Source organism: Cherax quadricarinatus, chromosome 18 (assembly GCF_038502225.1).
Source record: "Cherax quadricarinatus isolate ZL_2023a chromosome 18, ASM3850222v1, whole genome shotgun sequence".
Classification (NCBI taxonomy): domain Eukaryota; kingdom Metazoa; phylum Arthropoda; class Malacostraca; order Decapoda; family Parastacidae; genus Cherax; species Cherax quadricarinatus.
In genome coordinates, this window is record NC_091309.1 from 15,536,673 (window position 1) to 15,553,816 (window position 17,144).

Genomic DNA, 17,144 nt, shown 5'->3' on the forward strand with positions numbered 1-17,144 from the left:
AGCTTTGCAACTTCTGCACGACACATTATTTGTTCCAATAATAACAACATAAGCTTGTCGTAAACATATGCTGCTGTAATACGTGGATTAGTAACGTAAATTATCACACAGGACAAGAGTCTTGACTATACAGTAAAACTACATTATAACAAATGCTTATATAAACACCGAAAAATAAATGGCCAATTTTTTAAAGATTTTCCAAATCACAATTTTTATTGGACGTTCAGATAGTTCAATAGTTAGATTGAAATCGACTATTATGTGAAACGTGTTGTTAACCTTGATTATTCTCTGGTTATATTTCTGATGATAAGTACAGCCTCTGTGGCAGCACTGGTGTCTTTGTGGATATGTTTCCTGGCTGAAGTGTCGTGAAGATTCCGTGAGTTTGGAACATGAATGAGGAATTTTGTAAACAGTGGAGAAGAGTTTAGCAGTAAAAAAAAAAAAAAAAAAAAGTTGCGTTGATCGGTCTCATGGCCGTCGACAGCATATGGGGAAGAGAGCGACGGGATCCTCAGTGGATCTTTCAGAGTTGGTAAGCCACTGATCCTTCCGTTGTGACCCGCCACAAAGCCAGAGGCTACCATACTCACAACTATATTGGTAGACACACGGCGTTGGTATTTGCTTCGCTCCCTCCATGACCTCAGCGGTTACCATAAAACTGGTCATCATACGACAGATCCTGGACAGGTTGATTATTTTCTGTAGAACGCAGTGGCAGTTAGCTCTCTGCATTTATAATCTCGGGAGGAGAGAAATAATAGACTTCAGCATCCTCCTTCGTATCTCCAGTGGCTCTCTCTCCCCACAAGGGAGTACAGCAGACAATTGGGTATCTACCCACGGTCCCCTGGGTAATTCAGAGTTGTAAACAAAGAACAATTTGCTGCCCAAGAAGCATCAACGTAACGTTTTTTTAACCTGCTTCATCACATGGTCTGTGTTCTGGCTTTCTTTCCTGTTCTTGCTTACGCGACTTAATGATGATGACGGAAGGACCGAAAGAGGCTTTATCAGGTCGTGTAGATAAAACGTCGTACTGAAAAAGATCTCCTTTGTGACTTTTAAACTCATTCTTCAGTTTCATCAGTGCGTTTAAAACTTACTTTCATATATTTAAATTTTACTTCAAAATAAGATTTTGTAATTTATTCGCGATAAACATAAAAAAAAATGATTACAGTAAGAAATTCATAAATCCATTGATTTATAGAGAACATTTTGCTAACTCACTCCCAAGAGTCCCACTCAAGAGTGTCTCTCAAGAGTTAAAATGTTCTCGCCGTCCATTGATACAAATAAGAGTTATTATTATCGTAATAATAGTTATTATGATAATCATAATGATCATTCTTCACGATCATTCACTTCGATTAGGCTAAAAAACTAGTTTACTTATGTATTTAACTCTGGTATGTTATGTGACGGGATCTGTTGCATGTTTGTTGTGTAGCCCTGTGTGTGTGTGTGTGTGTGTGTGTGTGTGTGTGTGTGTGTGTGTGTGTGTGTGTGTGTGTGTGTGTGTGTGTGTGTGTGTGTGTGTGTGTGTGTGTGTGTGTGTGTGTGTGTGTGTGTGTGTGTGTATGTGTGTGTGTGTATTGTGTAGGCCCTGTATGTAGCTACTTTTGTTGTTGATATTGCCCTGTGTGTGCGTGTGTTATGTGGTTCTCCTCCTGTTGTTGTCGCTGCCCAGTTCCTTCCGTAGTGATTCTCTGTGCTGAAGAGTGACTTGTTAATTCCACCAACAAAGGGAAGAAGACTGGTTTAGGGAGTTGTCAGCTGACACGATGCTCGCCACCTTGACACTGTTGACCTCACCCTCGACCAATATAAGACAGAGTGGTGATGTCTGGGCATCACATCATCTCAGTCCATCACTGCATCGACATCATGAAGGTACCTCACCTCATGCAAATCACCTGTCTTACTCGAGCCTAGTGATTGCAAGGCAAAAGCTTTCTCTTGAGATTGTTAGAGAAGACAGTTTTTCTGACTATGTGCGGCCATAGGATCGAGCCTACACCAGTCCTTGAGTTCCATGACCCACCCGGACCTGTAGTGTAAAGACACAACTTAGAAGATCCATTTATCAACCTTTAACGAAACACACGATGAATTTGATTAGAAAGTCCAGACGTAAAGATTGCCACATTACAGAAGTTTCTAGCTCAGTATGATAACGACCAGCTAGAAATTGAAATGATCCGAGTTCGATTCTCGAGATGGGCAGAAAGTATTAGCAAATATCCTTACACTCGCTGCCCTTGCATACACTAATTTACTTTACAAGAGGACTGTGACATAAGTTGTGTTGGTGAATTGTGAATTTCTAAATTGCATTTTCTTGTCACTAAGATTTCAAAGTTTCAGTCTTCTGTTTATTTTTAAAATATTGGATGACAGGGCTGACCCCTAACATACTGTCGGCAGTTCTACCATTATTAACTCATACTAATTTTAACTGACTTATCTAATCTACCAGACAGTGGTTTTGGTACTCCTAGTGGTAATGGTGTCGTGGGCAGCTGCCCAGGGTGACTACGGCTACCAGGCCCCGACAGTAAGGGGACCCGACTTTGCCTCCGGCCCCGCCCAGTACAACTTCCAATGGGACGTCAACGATGCACCGTCAGGTAACTTCTTCGGCCACCAGGAGGAGAGGGACGGCGACATCACCAGAGGCAGGTGAGTCTACTGAAGCAGTGAGAGACATAATGCAAAATACAAACACAGTAGTGTTTTCTTCGAATTCCATATACGGAAATTTGAAGGTAAACAAATTGTAATTACTACGTAAACGAAGATCACTTAAATTTTTCCATCACTGCATTAACATCATGGTTCTTGGAATTAAGATTCCTTATGTATATTCAGCTTTGTATTTAGTACTCCGTAAAACACTTCTCTGAGTCTCAAGAACTTGAGTTGAGGGTTGAAGATGTTTACTAAGCAGTACTCCGTCCACAGTTACTATGTGCGGCTGCCTGACTCTCGTCTCATGCGGGTTGACTACTACGTTGACAGCACCGGCTATCATCCCACCATCACCTTCGAGGGAGAGGCCCAGTTTCCCAGCGGCCCTGCAAGTGTTTACTCCCAGCCCGCTCAAGCTCCTAGGCAAGTGTTTCCACAGCCCGCCCCAGCTCCTAGACAGGTGTTCTCTCAGCCCGCCCAGGCTCCTAGACAGGTGTTCTCTCAGCCTGCCCCATCTCCTCTACAGCCTGTCCCAGCTCCCTCCCAGTTATACTCAGCACCAGGAAAATAATTCTTTACTACGAATTGAACAGTAATTTCAGTACGGTATGCTCTCCGACCCAACAACTGCGGTTGTACATACGTAACGCCACTTCACGGCACCCATTGAACTATTATATATAATCAACAACCAGTCTGTCTCCACCCTCACTCTCTTCTGTTATGCGGAGGATAAATGCCATGTGAGGTACTCTAATGTGTCCTGCCGAGCAACTCATCCGTCGCCTGTGTTGCACAGCCGGCGATAATTCTTCAATGTGTCCTTCGCAGCGACTCCTCCCTCTTCCATGATCCTACATGTATCATTATAGATGTGTCACATCTAAAGCTCTTAGCTATATTTCTTCCACTCTGCCGCACGTAATTTTCCTTCAGTCAAAGATCTCATCTTTATCAACAATTCCTTTCCGGATATGACGCTTGTAAAATATTAATCAGATGTAGCGATATTTTTGTATGATTTTTTTTTTGTAATGCGTTCAAAAATAAAAAAATGGAAAATTATGCCATCTCTTTTTTTTATTGTGTTGGTTTTAGAAGCCAGATATAATTTTGCATAACGAATGTAATTGACGTTAACACGAACGGAACATTAACACAAATAATTTACAGTAAGAGAAATGACCATTTTTAAGACACAAGTGAGGGAAAAAAAAGAAGAAAATGAGAAATTTAGAGCAGGGTAAGAGAAATAAGGAAGAAACATCTTTTACTCTGTTCTTTATTAAAGAAGAGATGTTTCCTTCTCTTACTCTGCTTCAGTTTCTCACTTTTCTCTTTTATTCTTTCTCACTCGTGTCTTAAAAAAATTGTCATTTCTCTTATTTTAAATTATCTGTGAAATGTTCCTTTCATATAACACTTAAAAGAGACTCAAGAAAGACTCAAAGGAGACTCGAAAGAGACTCTAAGGAGACTCAGAGAAGACTCAAAGGAGACTCAGAGAAGACTCAAAGGAGACTCAAAGGAGACTCAAAGGAGACTCTAAGGAGACTCAAAGGAGACTCAGAGGAGACTCAAAGGAGACTCAAAGGAGACTCAGAGAAGACTCAAAGGAGACTCAAAGGAGACTCAGAGGAGACTCAAAGGAGACTCTAAAGAGACTCAAAGGAGACTCAGAGGAGACTCAAAGGAGACTCAAAGGAGACTCAGAGAAGACTCAAAGGAGACTCAAAGAAGACTCAAAGGAGACTCAGAGAAGACTCAAAGGAGATTCAAAGGAGACTCAGAGGAGGCTCAAAGGAGACTCAAAGGAGACTCAGAGGAGACTCTAAAAAGACTCTAAGGAGACTCAAAGGAGACTCAGAGGAGACTCAAAGGAGACTCAAAGGAGACTCAGAGGAGACTCAAAGGAGACTCAAAGGAGACTCAGAGGAGACTCTAAGAAGACTCTAAGGAGACTCAAAGGAGACTCAAAGGAGACTCAAAGGAGACTCAGAGGAGACTCAAAGAAGACTCTAAGGAGACTCAAAGGAGACTCAGAGAAGATTCAAAGGAGACTCAGAGAAGACTCAAAGGAGACTCAAAGGAGACTCAGAGGAGACTCTAAGGAGACTCAAAGGAGACTCAAAGGAGACTCAGAGAAAACTCAAAGGAGACTCAGAGGAGACTCAAAGGAGACTCAGAGAAGACTCAAAGGAGACTCAAAGGAGACTCAGGGGAGACTCTAAAGAGACTCAAAAGAGACTCAGAGAAGACTCAAAGGAGACTCAAAGAAGACTCAAAGGAGACTCAAAGGAGGCTCTAAGGAGACTCAAAGGGGACTCAGAGGAGACTCAAAGGAGACTCAAAGGAGACTCAGAAGAGACTCTAAGAAGACTCTAAGGAGACTCAAAGGAGACTCAAAGGAGACTCAAAGGAGACTCAGAGGAGACTCAGAGGAGACTCAAGGAAGACTCTAAGGAGACTCAAAGGAGACTCAGAGAAGATTCAAAGGAGACTCAGAGGAGACTCAAAAGAGACTCAGAGAAGACTCAAAGGAGACTCAAAGGAGACTCAGAGGAGACTCTAAGGAGACTCAAAAGAGACTCAAAGGAGACTCAGAGAAGACTCAAAGGAGACTCAGAGGAGACTCAAAGGAGACTCAGAGAAGACTCAAAGGAGACTCAAAGGAGACTCAGAGGAGACTCAAAGAAGACTCAAAGGAGACTCAAAGGAGACTCAGAGGAGACTCTAAGGAGACTCAAAGGAGACTCAAAGGAGACTCAAAGGAGACTCAGAGAAGACTCAAAGGAGACTCAAAAAAGACTCAAAGGAGACTTAAAGGAGATTCAGAGGAGACTCAAAGGAGACTCAAAGGAGACTCAGAGGAGACTCTAAGGAGACTCAAAGGAGACTCAAAGGAGGCTCAAAGAAGATTCAGAGAAGACTCAAAGGAGACTCAAAGGAGACTCAAGGGAGACTCAAAAAAGATTCAAAGGAGTCTCAAAGGAGACTCAAGGGAGACTCAAAAAAGATTCAAAGGAGTCTCAAAGGAGACTCAGAGGAGACTCTAAGGAGACTCAAAGGAGATTCAAAGGAGATTCAAAGAAGATTCAAAGAAGACTCAAAGGAGACTCAGAGGAGACTCAGAGGAGACTCTAAGGAGACTCAAAGGAGATTCAGAGGAGACTCAAAGGAGACTCAAAGGAGACTCAGAGGAGACTCTAAGGAGACTCAAAGGAGACTCAAAGAAGGCTCAAAGGAGATTCAGAGAAGACTCAAAGGAGACTCAGAGGAGACTCATAGGAGGCTCAAAGGAGATTCAAAAGAGACTCAAAGGAGACTCAAGGGAGACTCAAAAAAGATTCAAAGGTGTCTCAAAGGAGACTCAGAGGAGACTCTAAGGAGACTCAAAGGAGATTCAAAGGAGATTCAAAGAAGATTCAAAGAAGACTCAAAGGAGACTCAGAGGAGACTCAGAGGAGACTCTAAGGAGACTCAAAGGAGATTCAAAGGAGATTCAAAGAAGATTCAAAGAAGACTCAAAGGATACTCAGAGGAGACTCAAAGGAGATTCAAAGGAGACTCAAAGGAGACTCAAAGGAGATTCAAAAAAGACTCAAAGGAGATTCAAAGGAGACTCAAAGGAGACTCAAAGGAGATTCAAAGGAGACTCAACGGAGACTCAAAGGAGACTCAAAGGAGACTCAGAAAAGACTCAAAGGAGTTTCAAAGGAGACTCAGAGGAGACTCAAAGGAGACTCAAAGGAGACTCAATGAAGACTCAGAGAAGACTCAAAGAAGATTCAAAGGAGACTCAAAGGAGACTCAGAGGAGACTCAAAGGAGATTTAAAGGAGACTCAAAGGAGACTCAAAGGAGATTCAAAGGAGACTCAAAGGAGATTCAAAGGAGACTCAAAGGAGATTCAAAGGAGACTCAAAGGAGACTTAAAGAAGACTCAGAGAAGACTCAAAGGAGCTTCAAAGGAGACTCAAATGAGATTCAAAGGAGACTCAGAGGAGACTCAAAGGAGACTCAAAGAGGACTCAGAGAAGACTCAAAGGAGCTTCAAAGGAGACTCAAATGAGATTCAAAGGAGACTCAGAGGAGACTCAAAGGAGACTCAAAGGAGACTCAAAGAAGACTCAGAGAAGACTCAAAGGGGATTCAAAGGAGACTCAAAGGAGACTCATAGAAGACTCAAATGAGACTCAAAGGAGACTCAAAGGAGACTCAAAGGAGACTCAGAGGAGACTCAAAGGAGACAGAGAACACTCAAAGGAGACCCAAAGGAGACTCAAAGGAGACTCAAAGAGACTCAAAGGAGACTCTAAGGAAATTCAAAGGAGACTCAAAGGAGACTCAAAGGAGACTCAAAGGAGACTCAGAGGAGACTCAAAGGAGACTCAAAGGAGACTCAAAGGAGACTCAAAGGAGACTCAGAGAAGACTCAAAGGAAACTCAAAGGAGACTCAAAGGAGACTCAAAAGAAACTCAAAGGAGACTCAAAGGAGACTCAAAGGAGACTCAAAGGAGACTCAAAGGAGACTCAAAGGAGACTCAAAGGAGACTCAACGGAGACTCAAAGGAGACTCAAAGGAGACTCAAAGGAGACTCAAAGGAGACTCAAAGGAGACTCAAAGGAGACTCAAAGGAGACTCAAAGGAGACTCAAAGGATACACAAAGGAGACTCAAAGGAGACTCAAAGGAGACTTAAAGGAGACTCAAAGGAGACTCAAAGGAGGCTCAAGGGAGGCTCAAGGGAAGCTCAAGCGAACTCAAGGAAGACTTGAGAGAGTCTCTGGTGACAGCATCAGCCAGGAGATTTCGATGCTCAAGAAAATACTTAACCAGTTATTTTCAACTGCTCGTGTTGGAGAGGATTATTATTATTATTATTGTTATTATTATTATTATTATTATTATTATTATTATTATTATTATTATTATTATTATTATTATTATTATTATTATTATTATTATTATTGTTATTATTATTATTATTATTATTATTATTATTATTATTGTTATTATTATTATTATTATTATTATTATTATTATTATTATTATTATTATTATTATTGTTATTATTATTATTATTATTATTATTATTATTATTATTATTATTATTATTATTATTATTATTATTATAATCATAACTAAGCGCTAAACCCACAAGTGTATCGCATTGGAGAAGAGATTATGCAATACAAATGCAGATCCTCGACGATTATCGAAATTTAGGATCTACGTAATTCAGGATTTAACGATCTTTGGACGAGCATCATACAGGATTAGGTTAGCTTAGGATAAACCTACCCTAGGATTAACATAATTCGGAATTAATCTCACTTAGAATTAAATTAAATCAAGATTAAGCTGAGATCTACGTAATCTAGGATTAGCTAAACTTAGGATTAACATACCCAGGGATTACTTTAATTTATGATTAACGTAAATCAGGATTAACCTAATTCAGGCTTAGCATAATTGATGTACATTTGTATGTCGTGACGAATAAGTCAAACCGGCGAGTTAGGCTTAAAAAGGAAACGTGCTTTCTGCCGAGTAAGCATAGTGGAAATTTGTCTATTTCCCAAAATTGCGAAAATCAATACGATCATTAATATATATATATATATATATATATATATATATATATATATATATATATATATATATATATATATATATATATATATATATATATATATATATATATATATATATATATATATATATATATATGTATATATATATATATATATGTATATATATATATATATATATATATATATATATATATATATATATATATATATATATATATATATATATATATATATATATGTATATATATATATGTATATATATGTAAACAGAACTCACCTATATAGGGTGGAAGGGGTTGAATTACAGCTCCTGGCCCTTACTCTTCGTTGGTTTGCATGTGTATGTGTGTGTGTGTGTGTCTTCTCGAGGCTGTATACATCGGGTCTTCTTATATATAAATTTTAAAACAATGCAGGTGAAAGGTGGGAGCCATCACGACCTCCACCTCTGTCTCCTTCGCTTCTAAACATTGCTGTCGCCTCCACCACGAATACAATATATAGCCATGAGACACATTGATACATTCTCCCTTACATATACGTCGTGCCGAATAGGTAAAACTTGCGTTTTTCGCTTACATAGGAACGCTGTTCTTGCCGAATAAGGCAAGCTAAAATTTGTGTATGCAATAATTTCGCAAAAATTATTCTGAATCTAACGATAAAAATATATTTCATTGTGTTTGTTTATTACTAAATTATTGTAAAATTATCTAAAATATATTTAGTTGGATTAGACTAAATTATATTGCGCTTGTTATAATAAGCTTAGGTAAGCTTTCCAAGCTTCTTTTGGTACAAAATTATTAATTTTTACATTAACATAAATGAAAAAATATATCTTTAAACGTATAAGAGAAAATTTTTGAAAAGGGACTTAATTTTAAATGAATTCTTGCTAATTGATCAGTTTTACTTATTCGGCACGACATTATATATATATATATATATATATATATATATATATATATATATATATATATATATATATATATATATATATATATATTTATATATATATATAAAGCAGTAAACTCTGCAAATCACAGTACGGTACTCACCATGTGAACTGAGACGCAAGTTGGTACTCCAGTAGCTGAGCGCAAGATAGGGCAGATACGCCGCGTATGTCCGTATTGGCTCAGACAACCCCGTATGATTTAGAGCGAAAACTTACATGACCAGGAAGATAATCAGCCCAGAGGTGATAATTTGCTATGTCACTGGTTTTTCATTTTTTTTCACCCGTTTCTCACATTTTTCACCGTCTGGAGTTTTGAGACTCTCTGACCTCTGGTTCAAATCCCGCCCGTGGTATGATTTTTCACTCGTTTCTCATATTTTTCACTCGTTTCTCATCTTTCCTACTTGCGTCTTATATTTTCTTCACTCTTTTTCACTCATTTCTCATATTTTATTCTAAAAAGGAAAAGACAGTGACCATCATTCACACAATAACTGCCTTACCAGAAGAGCCCAGATACTCTCATATTACGTAATTGTAGCTTTTTGTCGGGAGGAATAATTATAATTGATTGATTGATTTATCATGATATTTGTATTATTTTTTTTAAGTTTGGATTTTTTAATGGGTATGGTTTTTTTTTTCGTTACTATCGTGCAGAGGGTGGGTATGGGTTGGCTGGTACCCATTACTCTAAAAACTGCTTCTGTAATCACCCCTATTCTAACTACCACTACTCTAACCACCCCTATTTTAACCAGTCACCACCTGACCACCACTACTCTAACTACCACTACACTCACCACCATTACTACAACCACTACATGACCAGTCACGAGTGAAACTCTTAGCGTGCGTAAGCATGGTATCTTCCGCCACGACTCCGGCTACCACACTTGCTTTTAATATAATACTTTGGAAGCAGAATGTATTGGCGCTCACACGGTATTACTGGTGACCACACTCAATCTGCAATTCATTGTGGTGGTGGATGGTGGTGGGTGGTGATGATGGTGGTGGGTGGTGATGGTGGTGGTGGATGGTGGTGGATGATTGCCTGTTCAGTGGCTAGTGAAATGGTGAACGTCTTGAGTTGTTGTGGGAATGACTGTCGCAATTTTCGTATTGGTATGCAACGTAAACAAAGACTGACGTAAACAGACAGCCCTGTCACATACCTCACACTCAGGTACGTGACATTAACAAAGACTGACGTAAACAGACAGCCCTGTCACATACCTCATACTCAGGTACGTGACATAAACAAAGACAGACAACACTGCCACATACGCTCAGGTATGTGACATAAACAAAGACTGACGTAAACAGACAGCACTGCCACATACCTCACAGTTGACACTAGAGCTATGATGAGAGTGAGAGCCACTCAAGACACACAGGCCACCTAGCCTGTGTTAACCCGAAGTACGTGGGAGTACATGGATACATGGAGGTACATGGATACGTGATAGCACATAGGAGTATATGGGTACATGGAAATACATGGAGATACATGGAAGTACATGGGAGTACATACAAGTACATGGGGAAAAACAGAGAGCAGAGGATTTTACAATCCACACTTAAGTTAGTTGCTGAGAAAAACTGTCTACTCCTATCTAGATTAAGGACTAACCGTATCTAGGTGTCTAGGGTACAGTATCTAGGTATCTAGGGCACAATATCTAGGTGTCTAAGGCAAGGGCGGTGAGGCACACACATTCAGCGGGACATCTTGCATCTACACTACTCTGTTCCGTAAATAAAAGACTGTAGAAACATAACCTAGAAAAGAGTATCTGAGGCCAGAAAATTTATCGATCGAACATAAGAGAACAGTAAGAGACCTGGAAGTTACAATGTCATAACAGCTTGGCTTCAAGCTTCACTATAGTTCTACTATTATAGTAGTAAAATCTTTCATAGTACATCTATTCTCACATCCCCCATCCGAAAAAAACAGTGGCTTGATTGGCAACTCAACTCCCATAATGAGTGTCCGTGGTTCAATCCCTGGCAAGGGTGGAAACATTGGTTATGCTTTCTTACACCTGCTGCCCCTGTTCACCTAGCAGTAAGTAGGTGCCTGGGTGTTAGTCGACTGTTGTGGGTCCCATCCTGAGGTGTGGTAGTATACCTTAGATACGGCTGGGCTTTGAAATGACCCGAGGTTGGATAACAGTTCTTAGCCTGTAAAACTGATTTGTGTGAAAAAATAAAAGCCACATGGTCTATAAACTCAAGGCAAGTCGTAACAGATTACTATCAGTAAATACTCAGAAGAATAGACAGGGATTCGAATCGTGGACCTGCTGTCTCTATCCAAAAACTTGAGACTACAGTGAATATCTCGTGCCCAGGACTCGTGTGTGGGTTGGGCAGCAATCGTGTGTGGGTTGGGCAGCACTCGTGTGTGGGTTGAGCAGCACTTGTGTGTGGGTTGGGCAGCACTCCTGTGTGGGTTGAGCAGCACTCGTGTGTGGGTTGGGCAGCACTCGTGTGTGGGTTGAGCAGCACTTGTGTGTGGGTTGAGCAGCACTCGTGTGTGGGTTGGGCAGCACTCCTGTGTGGGTTGAGCAGCACTCGTGTGTGGGTTGAGCAGCACTTGTGTGTGGGTTGAGCAGCACTCGTGTGTGGGTTGAGCAGCACTAGTGTGTGTGTTGGGCAGCACTCCTGTGTGGGTTGAGCAGCACTAGTGTGTTTGTTGGGCAGCACTCCTGTGTGGGTTGAGCAGCATTCGTGTGTGGGTTGAGCAACACTCGTGTGTGGGTAGAGCAGCACTCGTGTGTGGGTAGAGCAGCACTCGTGTGTGGGTAGAGCAGCACTCGTGTGTGGGTAGAGCAGCACTCGTGTGTGGGTAGAGCAACACTCGCGTGTGGGTAGAGCAGCACTCGTTTGTGGGTAGAGCAGCACTCGTGTGTGGGTAGAGCAGCACTCGTGTGTGGGTAGAACAGCACTCGTGTGTGGGTAGAGCAACACTCGTGTGTGGGTAGAGCAGCACTCGTGTGTGGTAGAGCAGCATTCGTGTGTGGGTAGAGCAGCACTCGTGTGTGGGTAGAGCAACACTCGTGTGTGGGTAGAGCAGCACTCGTGTGTGGTAGAGCAGCACTCGTGTGTGGGTAGAGCAACACTCGTGTGTGGGTAGAGCAACACGTGTGTGGGTAGAGCAGCACTCGTGTGTGGGTAGAGCAACACTCGTGTGTGGGTAGAGCAACACTTGTGTGTGGGTAGAGCAGCACTCGAGTGTGGGTAGAGCAACACTCGTGTGTGGGTAGAGCAGCACTCGTGTGTGGGTAGAGCAACACTCGTGTGTGGGTAGAGCAGCACTCGTGTGTGGGTAGAGCAGCACTCGTGTGTGGGTAGAGCAGCACTCGTGTGTGGGTAGAGCAGCACTCGTGTGTGGGTAGAGCAGCACTCGTGCCAGCTGGAACAAGCGAGCCATGGCACGGGTAGACAGTACACTAGACTCTTGCCACTAGGCTGCTGATATGGTTTAACAAATTTAAAACACCTAGTTAGTGACTAGTTAAAACAATAATTTTTATCGGTATTTTCTGCGTAATGCTCATAAATCACTCCCTGCAATATTAATCGTAAAAAATATAATAATAAACATTACTGATAATACTACTACTAATAATACTTATACTGCTACTAAAAATATTACTACTAAAACTTCTACTACTAATAATAAGAATTCCTTGAAAAAAGAGTTTACAGAGTGTTGGTAATGAGGTGCCTGAGGCCAGGTGATGACACCCTGGCGTGGATGCTCCAATACTGTGGTCTGGGACCGTCAAGGTGGTGGTGGTGATGCAATCTCCTGGCAAGAGACCTCAATGTCCGTGCACGGCGTAGCGAGCCTGCAAGCCATCCACATCATTGTGAATGAGGTGTCATCACTCGCAATGGGTCGCCTTCACCTACCTACCTACCTCTCCCATCCCCCCTCTCCATCAGCATCTACCTATATAAGCTGGAGTCTCGCTCGTGTACAGCAGTCCACTTGATATCTTCAGCTACTGTACACAGCTATGAAGGTACGCACTGTTTACCTCTCTCTCTCTCTCTCTCTCTCTCTCTCTCTCTTTCTCTCTCTCTCTCTCTCTCTCCCCTTATATCTATCTTACTTTTTAAGAGCCCATAAGATATATTCCTACGAAGAGTTCCTCAGCATGTATGAAAATTGAATCAAAGTGGCCATTTCAGTAACAGTTTTAGTAACGATGAAGAAAGCGTCTCAACACAAATGTACCAAGAGATTCTAACAATCTATGTGTGTGGGTCAGTGTAGTAATGGAGGGTGGATCGAGTCTCCACTACTACTTTCATGACCCATGCTGTGTTGGCGCTTTGTAATATACAACAATTTATATGTATTCTTTTTTTTTCCCTCCAACAGACTGTGGTGCTCGTGATCTTGGTGGCGGCGGCGGCTTTGGCGGCCCCTCAGAGCTACGGCGCTCCTGGCATTGGAGGAGCTGGTGGTGGTGGCGGTGGCGGCGGCGGCGGCGGCGGCGGAATCATATCTGGAGGTGGCGGGGGTTCTGGCGGGTACAGTGGATCAGGCGGTTCCGGCGGATTCGGTGGATCGGGAGGTTCCGGCGGGTCAGGAGGATACGGTGGACAGGGCGGCGGGCAGTACGCCCCCGCCAACTACAACTTCAAGTGGGACGTGAACGACCAGCCTTCAGGCAACGACTATGGCCACCAGGAGGAGAGGAACAACGACGACACCAGCGGCAGGTGAGTTCATCACTCACATCAACACACTCATCAACACCCACACTCGCGTCAACACACTCATCAACACACACTCGCGTCAACACACTCATCAACACACACTCGTATCGAAACACACCAACTCAGAGTATAACCTGTTCCATCGCGTAAGAGTGAAAACTATTTGCACTCACTTAAGATCACTCTTGACACTGCATAAGCTACTACACTCACTCTTCTTGTTACTGGGGGGATTATAGTGCTACTGACATCTTACACCGTATCGTGTCCTGTATGAGCAAGTGTTCCAAGAGTACTATTAATCCCATCCGCCCACTAAGCCTTCCTTTCCACAGTGTAAACAATCCCATCTATCATATACCACGTAATTATAACTTAGAAACGTTCAACGTGTCTAATATGCTCATTAGTGTATTGGGCAGTACCTGATGTACCGTGTACTGCACATCACAATAAAAAGCTCAGGCGACTGAGTCAACAGCTTCTGTTACTAATATTTATTCTGGTCCACAGTTACTACGTCAAGTTACCAGACGGTCGACGTCTTATAGTCGAGTACTACGTTGACGCGTGGGGGTACCACCCCACCATCACCTATGAAGGCCAGGCGCAATATCCCAGCGGATCGGGTGCAGGTGGAGGCCTTGGCGGAGGCCTAGGCGGAGGCCTAGGTGGAGGCTTGGGTGGTGGCGGTGGTGGTGGCCAGGGTTACTATCAATAGATATTATGGCTTTCTCAGGCGGGATTACTACCACAAAAATTCTCACCTTCGTCCTTGTGGCTTCTGGTTGGCGGAGGTTGCAGGAAGGCTACTACTGCTGTAAACTGCTGTCTTCAGGCTAGCTCTCCCTGTGATGATAGCGGGTCATCAGTCCAGCTATCATCAAAGCAGCTATTCCGGCTATCTCTGTGAAGATACAAGTCCTCAAACCAGCTATGCATGTGAACGTAGCTGGTTTTTACACTAGGTATCCCTTTGAAGACAGCCGATTTTTTTTTCACGAACTATCCCTGTCAAAGTACCGGGTTTCAAAAGGAAGCCTGACAGCACATTTTTCAACACTTCAACATCTCAAGATAGCAGGGTTGCTGCAGGTAGCAGGACTGCTACAGGAAGCCTCGCCAGGAAAGCCACCACAATCTGGCTCAAACTTGCCAGTTGTCTACGATCAGATTGTAATGTACTTTACTAAGCGCCGAACCAGCGTAGGGCTACTCCCCGTAACTCACTGGTGGAGGCTCGATCGCCGTCCCTGATTCTTCATAGCTTTAAAACCTGTGATATTTATTAAAACCTCTTTGTAACACTAGTTTCCTAACACCAGTTTTGTATACATGTGAATAAAAATATAACATTTTCCCCAGCCGTTTTTTTATGGCTTATAAGGTCATTCCTTACTAGGATATCACTTATAAGAACATTCCTTAGTAGTACATCACTTGTAAGGATATTACGTACACCAGGACGACAACAATGAAGCAACAAGTTACAGCAATATTCACACGTTGTTTACCTTTTATGGGAGGAATCTTAATGCAGGTGAAGGGCTTTTGGAGCAAGAAACTGGAGCTAGTTCCTTCCTTCCCCCTCTTTCCTCGGATCCCCATTTTATGGGGACTAAAAGTATGTCTAACCGGTGGTACATAAATGACACGCAGCCTAATGCTGAGGACCCAGTGTGGCTCAGATTTCAGTGAGCCCTTAAACCCAGCGAATCTAGATAATGGTGGAGCACACATATCGGATCGACGACATCGGGAAACAGAACTCCATACGGCATAGACTGTCAGTGACTCTGTAAATCGTGAACACGAAGAAGAAATCGAGCCTTTTTACAAGACCTTTCGCACTAGCTGTGCCTTTATAAAGTCTACAGAGAATCAACAAACGGAAACATCATCTAGTATGATTTTGGTAGGTGGGAAGGACTGAGACATCTTCGTAGAGTGAATCGTTGTTCCAATGATAAATTAATCTACATTATCAGGAATTACATTCATAAAGACGACGTAATGTACAACCAAATGAAGATGTCTTAGAGTTTCCCCATACTTCAAAATTATAATTCTTCAAGCTCAATTATCTTTTCGATAGTACATGGAAAGAGTTTAAGAAAACAATGTTTGGGTCGAAGAGTGATTTAATAAACAGACTCAGTCAGGGAGGGGGGCTTATTTATTTCTAGTCGGTGGGCTGTTAGTTATTCAGAACAACCCATCGCTTGACACTGATAAAGTCAGTGAGTACATGACCCATGCACTCATGACCCATGCACTCATGACCCATGCAATCTGCCCACTCATGGTCACCGCCATATTGACCAAAATAAATGGCAATAGTGTGTAACAATAGTGTAACAACACACAATAGTGTGTTGCTGCACTATTGTGTGTGATAGTTACATAGTGGGAACACCAGCAGTGTGTTGCTACACTACTCTGTATGATAGTTACATAGTGGGAACACCAGCAGTGTTGCTACACTACTGTGTGTGATAGTTACATAGTGGGAACACCAGCAGTGTTGCTACACTACTGTGTGTGATAGTTACATAGTGGGAACACCAGCAGTGTTGCTACACTACTGTGTGTGATAGTTATATAGTGGGAACACCAGCAGTGTGTTGCTACACCACTCTGTATGATAGTTACATAGTGGGAACACCAGCAGTGTTGCTACACTACTGTGTGTGATAGTTACATAGTGGGAACACCAGCAGTGTTGCTACACTACTCTGTATGATAGTTACATAGTGGGAACACCAGCAGTGTTGCTACACTACTCTGTATGATAGTTACATAGTGGGAACACCAGCAGTGTGTTGCTACACTACTGTGTATGATAGTTACATAGTGGGAACACCAGCAGTGTTGCTACACTATTCTGTATGATAGTTACATAGTGGGAACACCAGCAGTGTTGCTACACTACTCTGTATGATAGTTACATAGTGGGAACACCAGCAGTGTTGCTACACTATTCTGTATGATAGTTACATAGTGGGAACACCAGCAGTGTGTTGCTACACTACTGTGTATGATAGTTACATAGTGGGAACACCAGCAGTGTTGCTACACTACTCTGTATGATAGTTACATAGTGGGAACACCAGCAGTGTTGCTACACTATTCTGTAT

General features: G+C 42.2%; 2 protein-coding genes across 3 annotated transcripts; both read left to right on the forward strand.

Moving 5' to 3' along the window:
* The first annotated feature begins 1,884 nt into the window (after positions 1-1,884).
* LOC138852903 (pro-resilin-like) lies at positions 1,885-3,738 on the forward strand. The gene is made up of 3 exons (XM_070086492.1): positions 1,885-1,905; positions 2,492-2,694; positions 2,977-3,738. Exons 1-3 carry the CDS (start codon positions 1,900-1,902, stop codon positions 3,272-3,274), a joined length of 507 nt encoding a protein of 168 aa, XP_069942593.1. The 5' UTR covers positions 1,885-1,899; the 3' UTR covers positions 3,275-3,738.
* Positions 3,739-13,152: 9,414 nt separating this feature from the next.
* On the forward strand, positions 13,153-15,362 carry LOC128689265 (pro-resilin-like). 2 transcript variants are annotated; one of them, XM_053777397.2, is made up of 3 exons: positions 13,153-13,304; positions 13,667-14,010; positions 14,521-15,362. In XM_053777397.2, exons 1-3 carry the CDS (start codon positions 13,299-13,301, stop codon positions 14,726-14,728), a joined length of 558 nt encoding a protein of 185 aa, XP_053633372.2. In that variant the 5' UTR covers positions 13,153-13,298; the 3' UTR covers positions 14,729-15,362. The 2 variants fall into 2 exon arrangements, with proteins under 2 accessions (XP_053633372.2, XP_053633371.2); XM_053777396.2 differs by lacking the exon at positions 13,153-13,304 and having other exon boundaries at positions 13,459-14,010.
* The last annotated feature ends 1,782 nt before the right edge of the window (positions 15,363-17,144 follow it).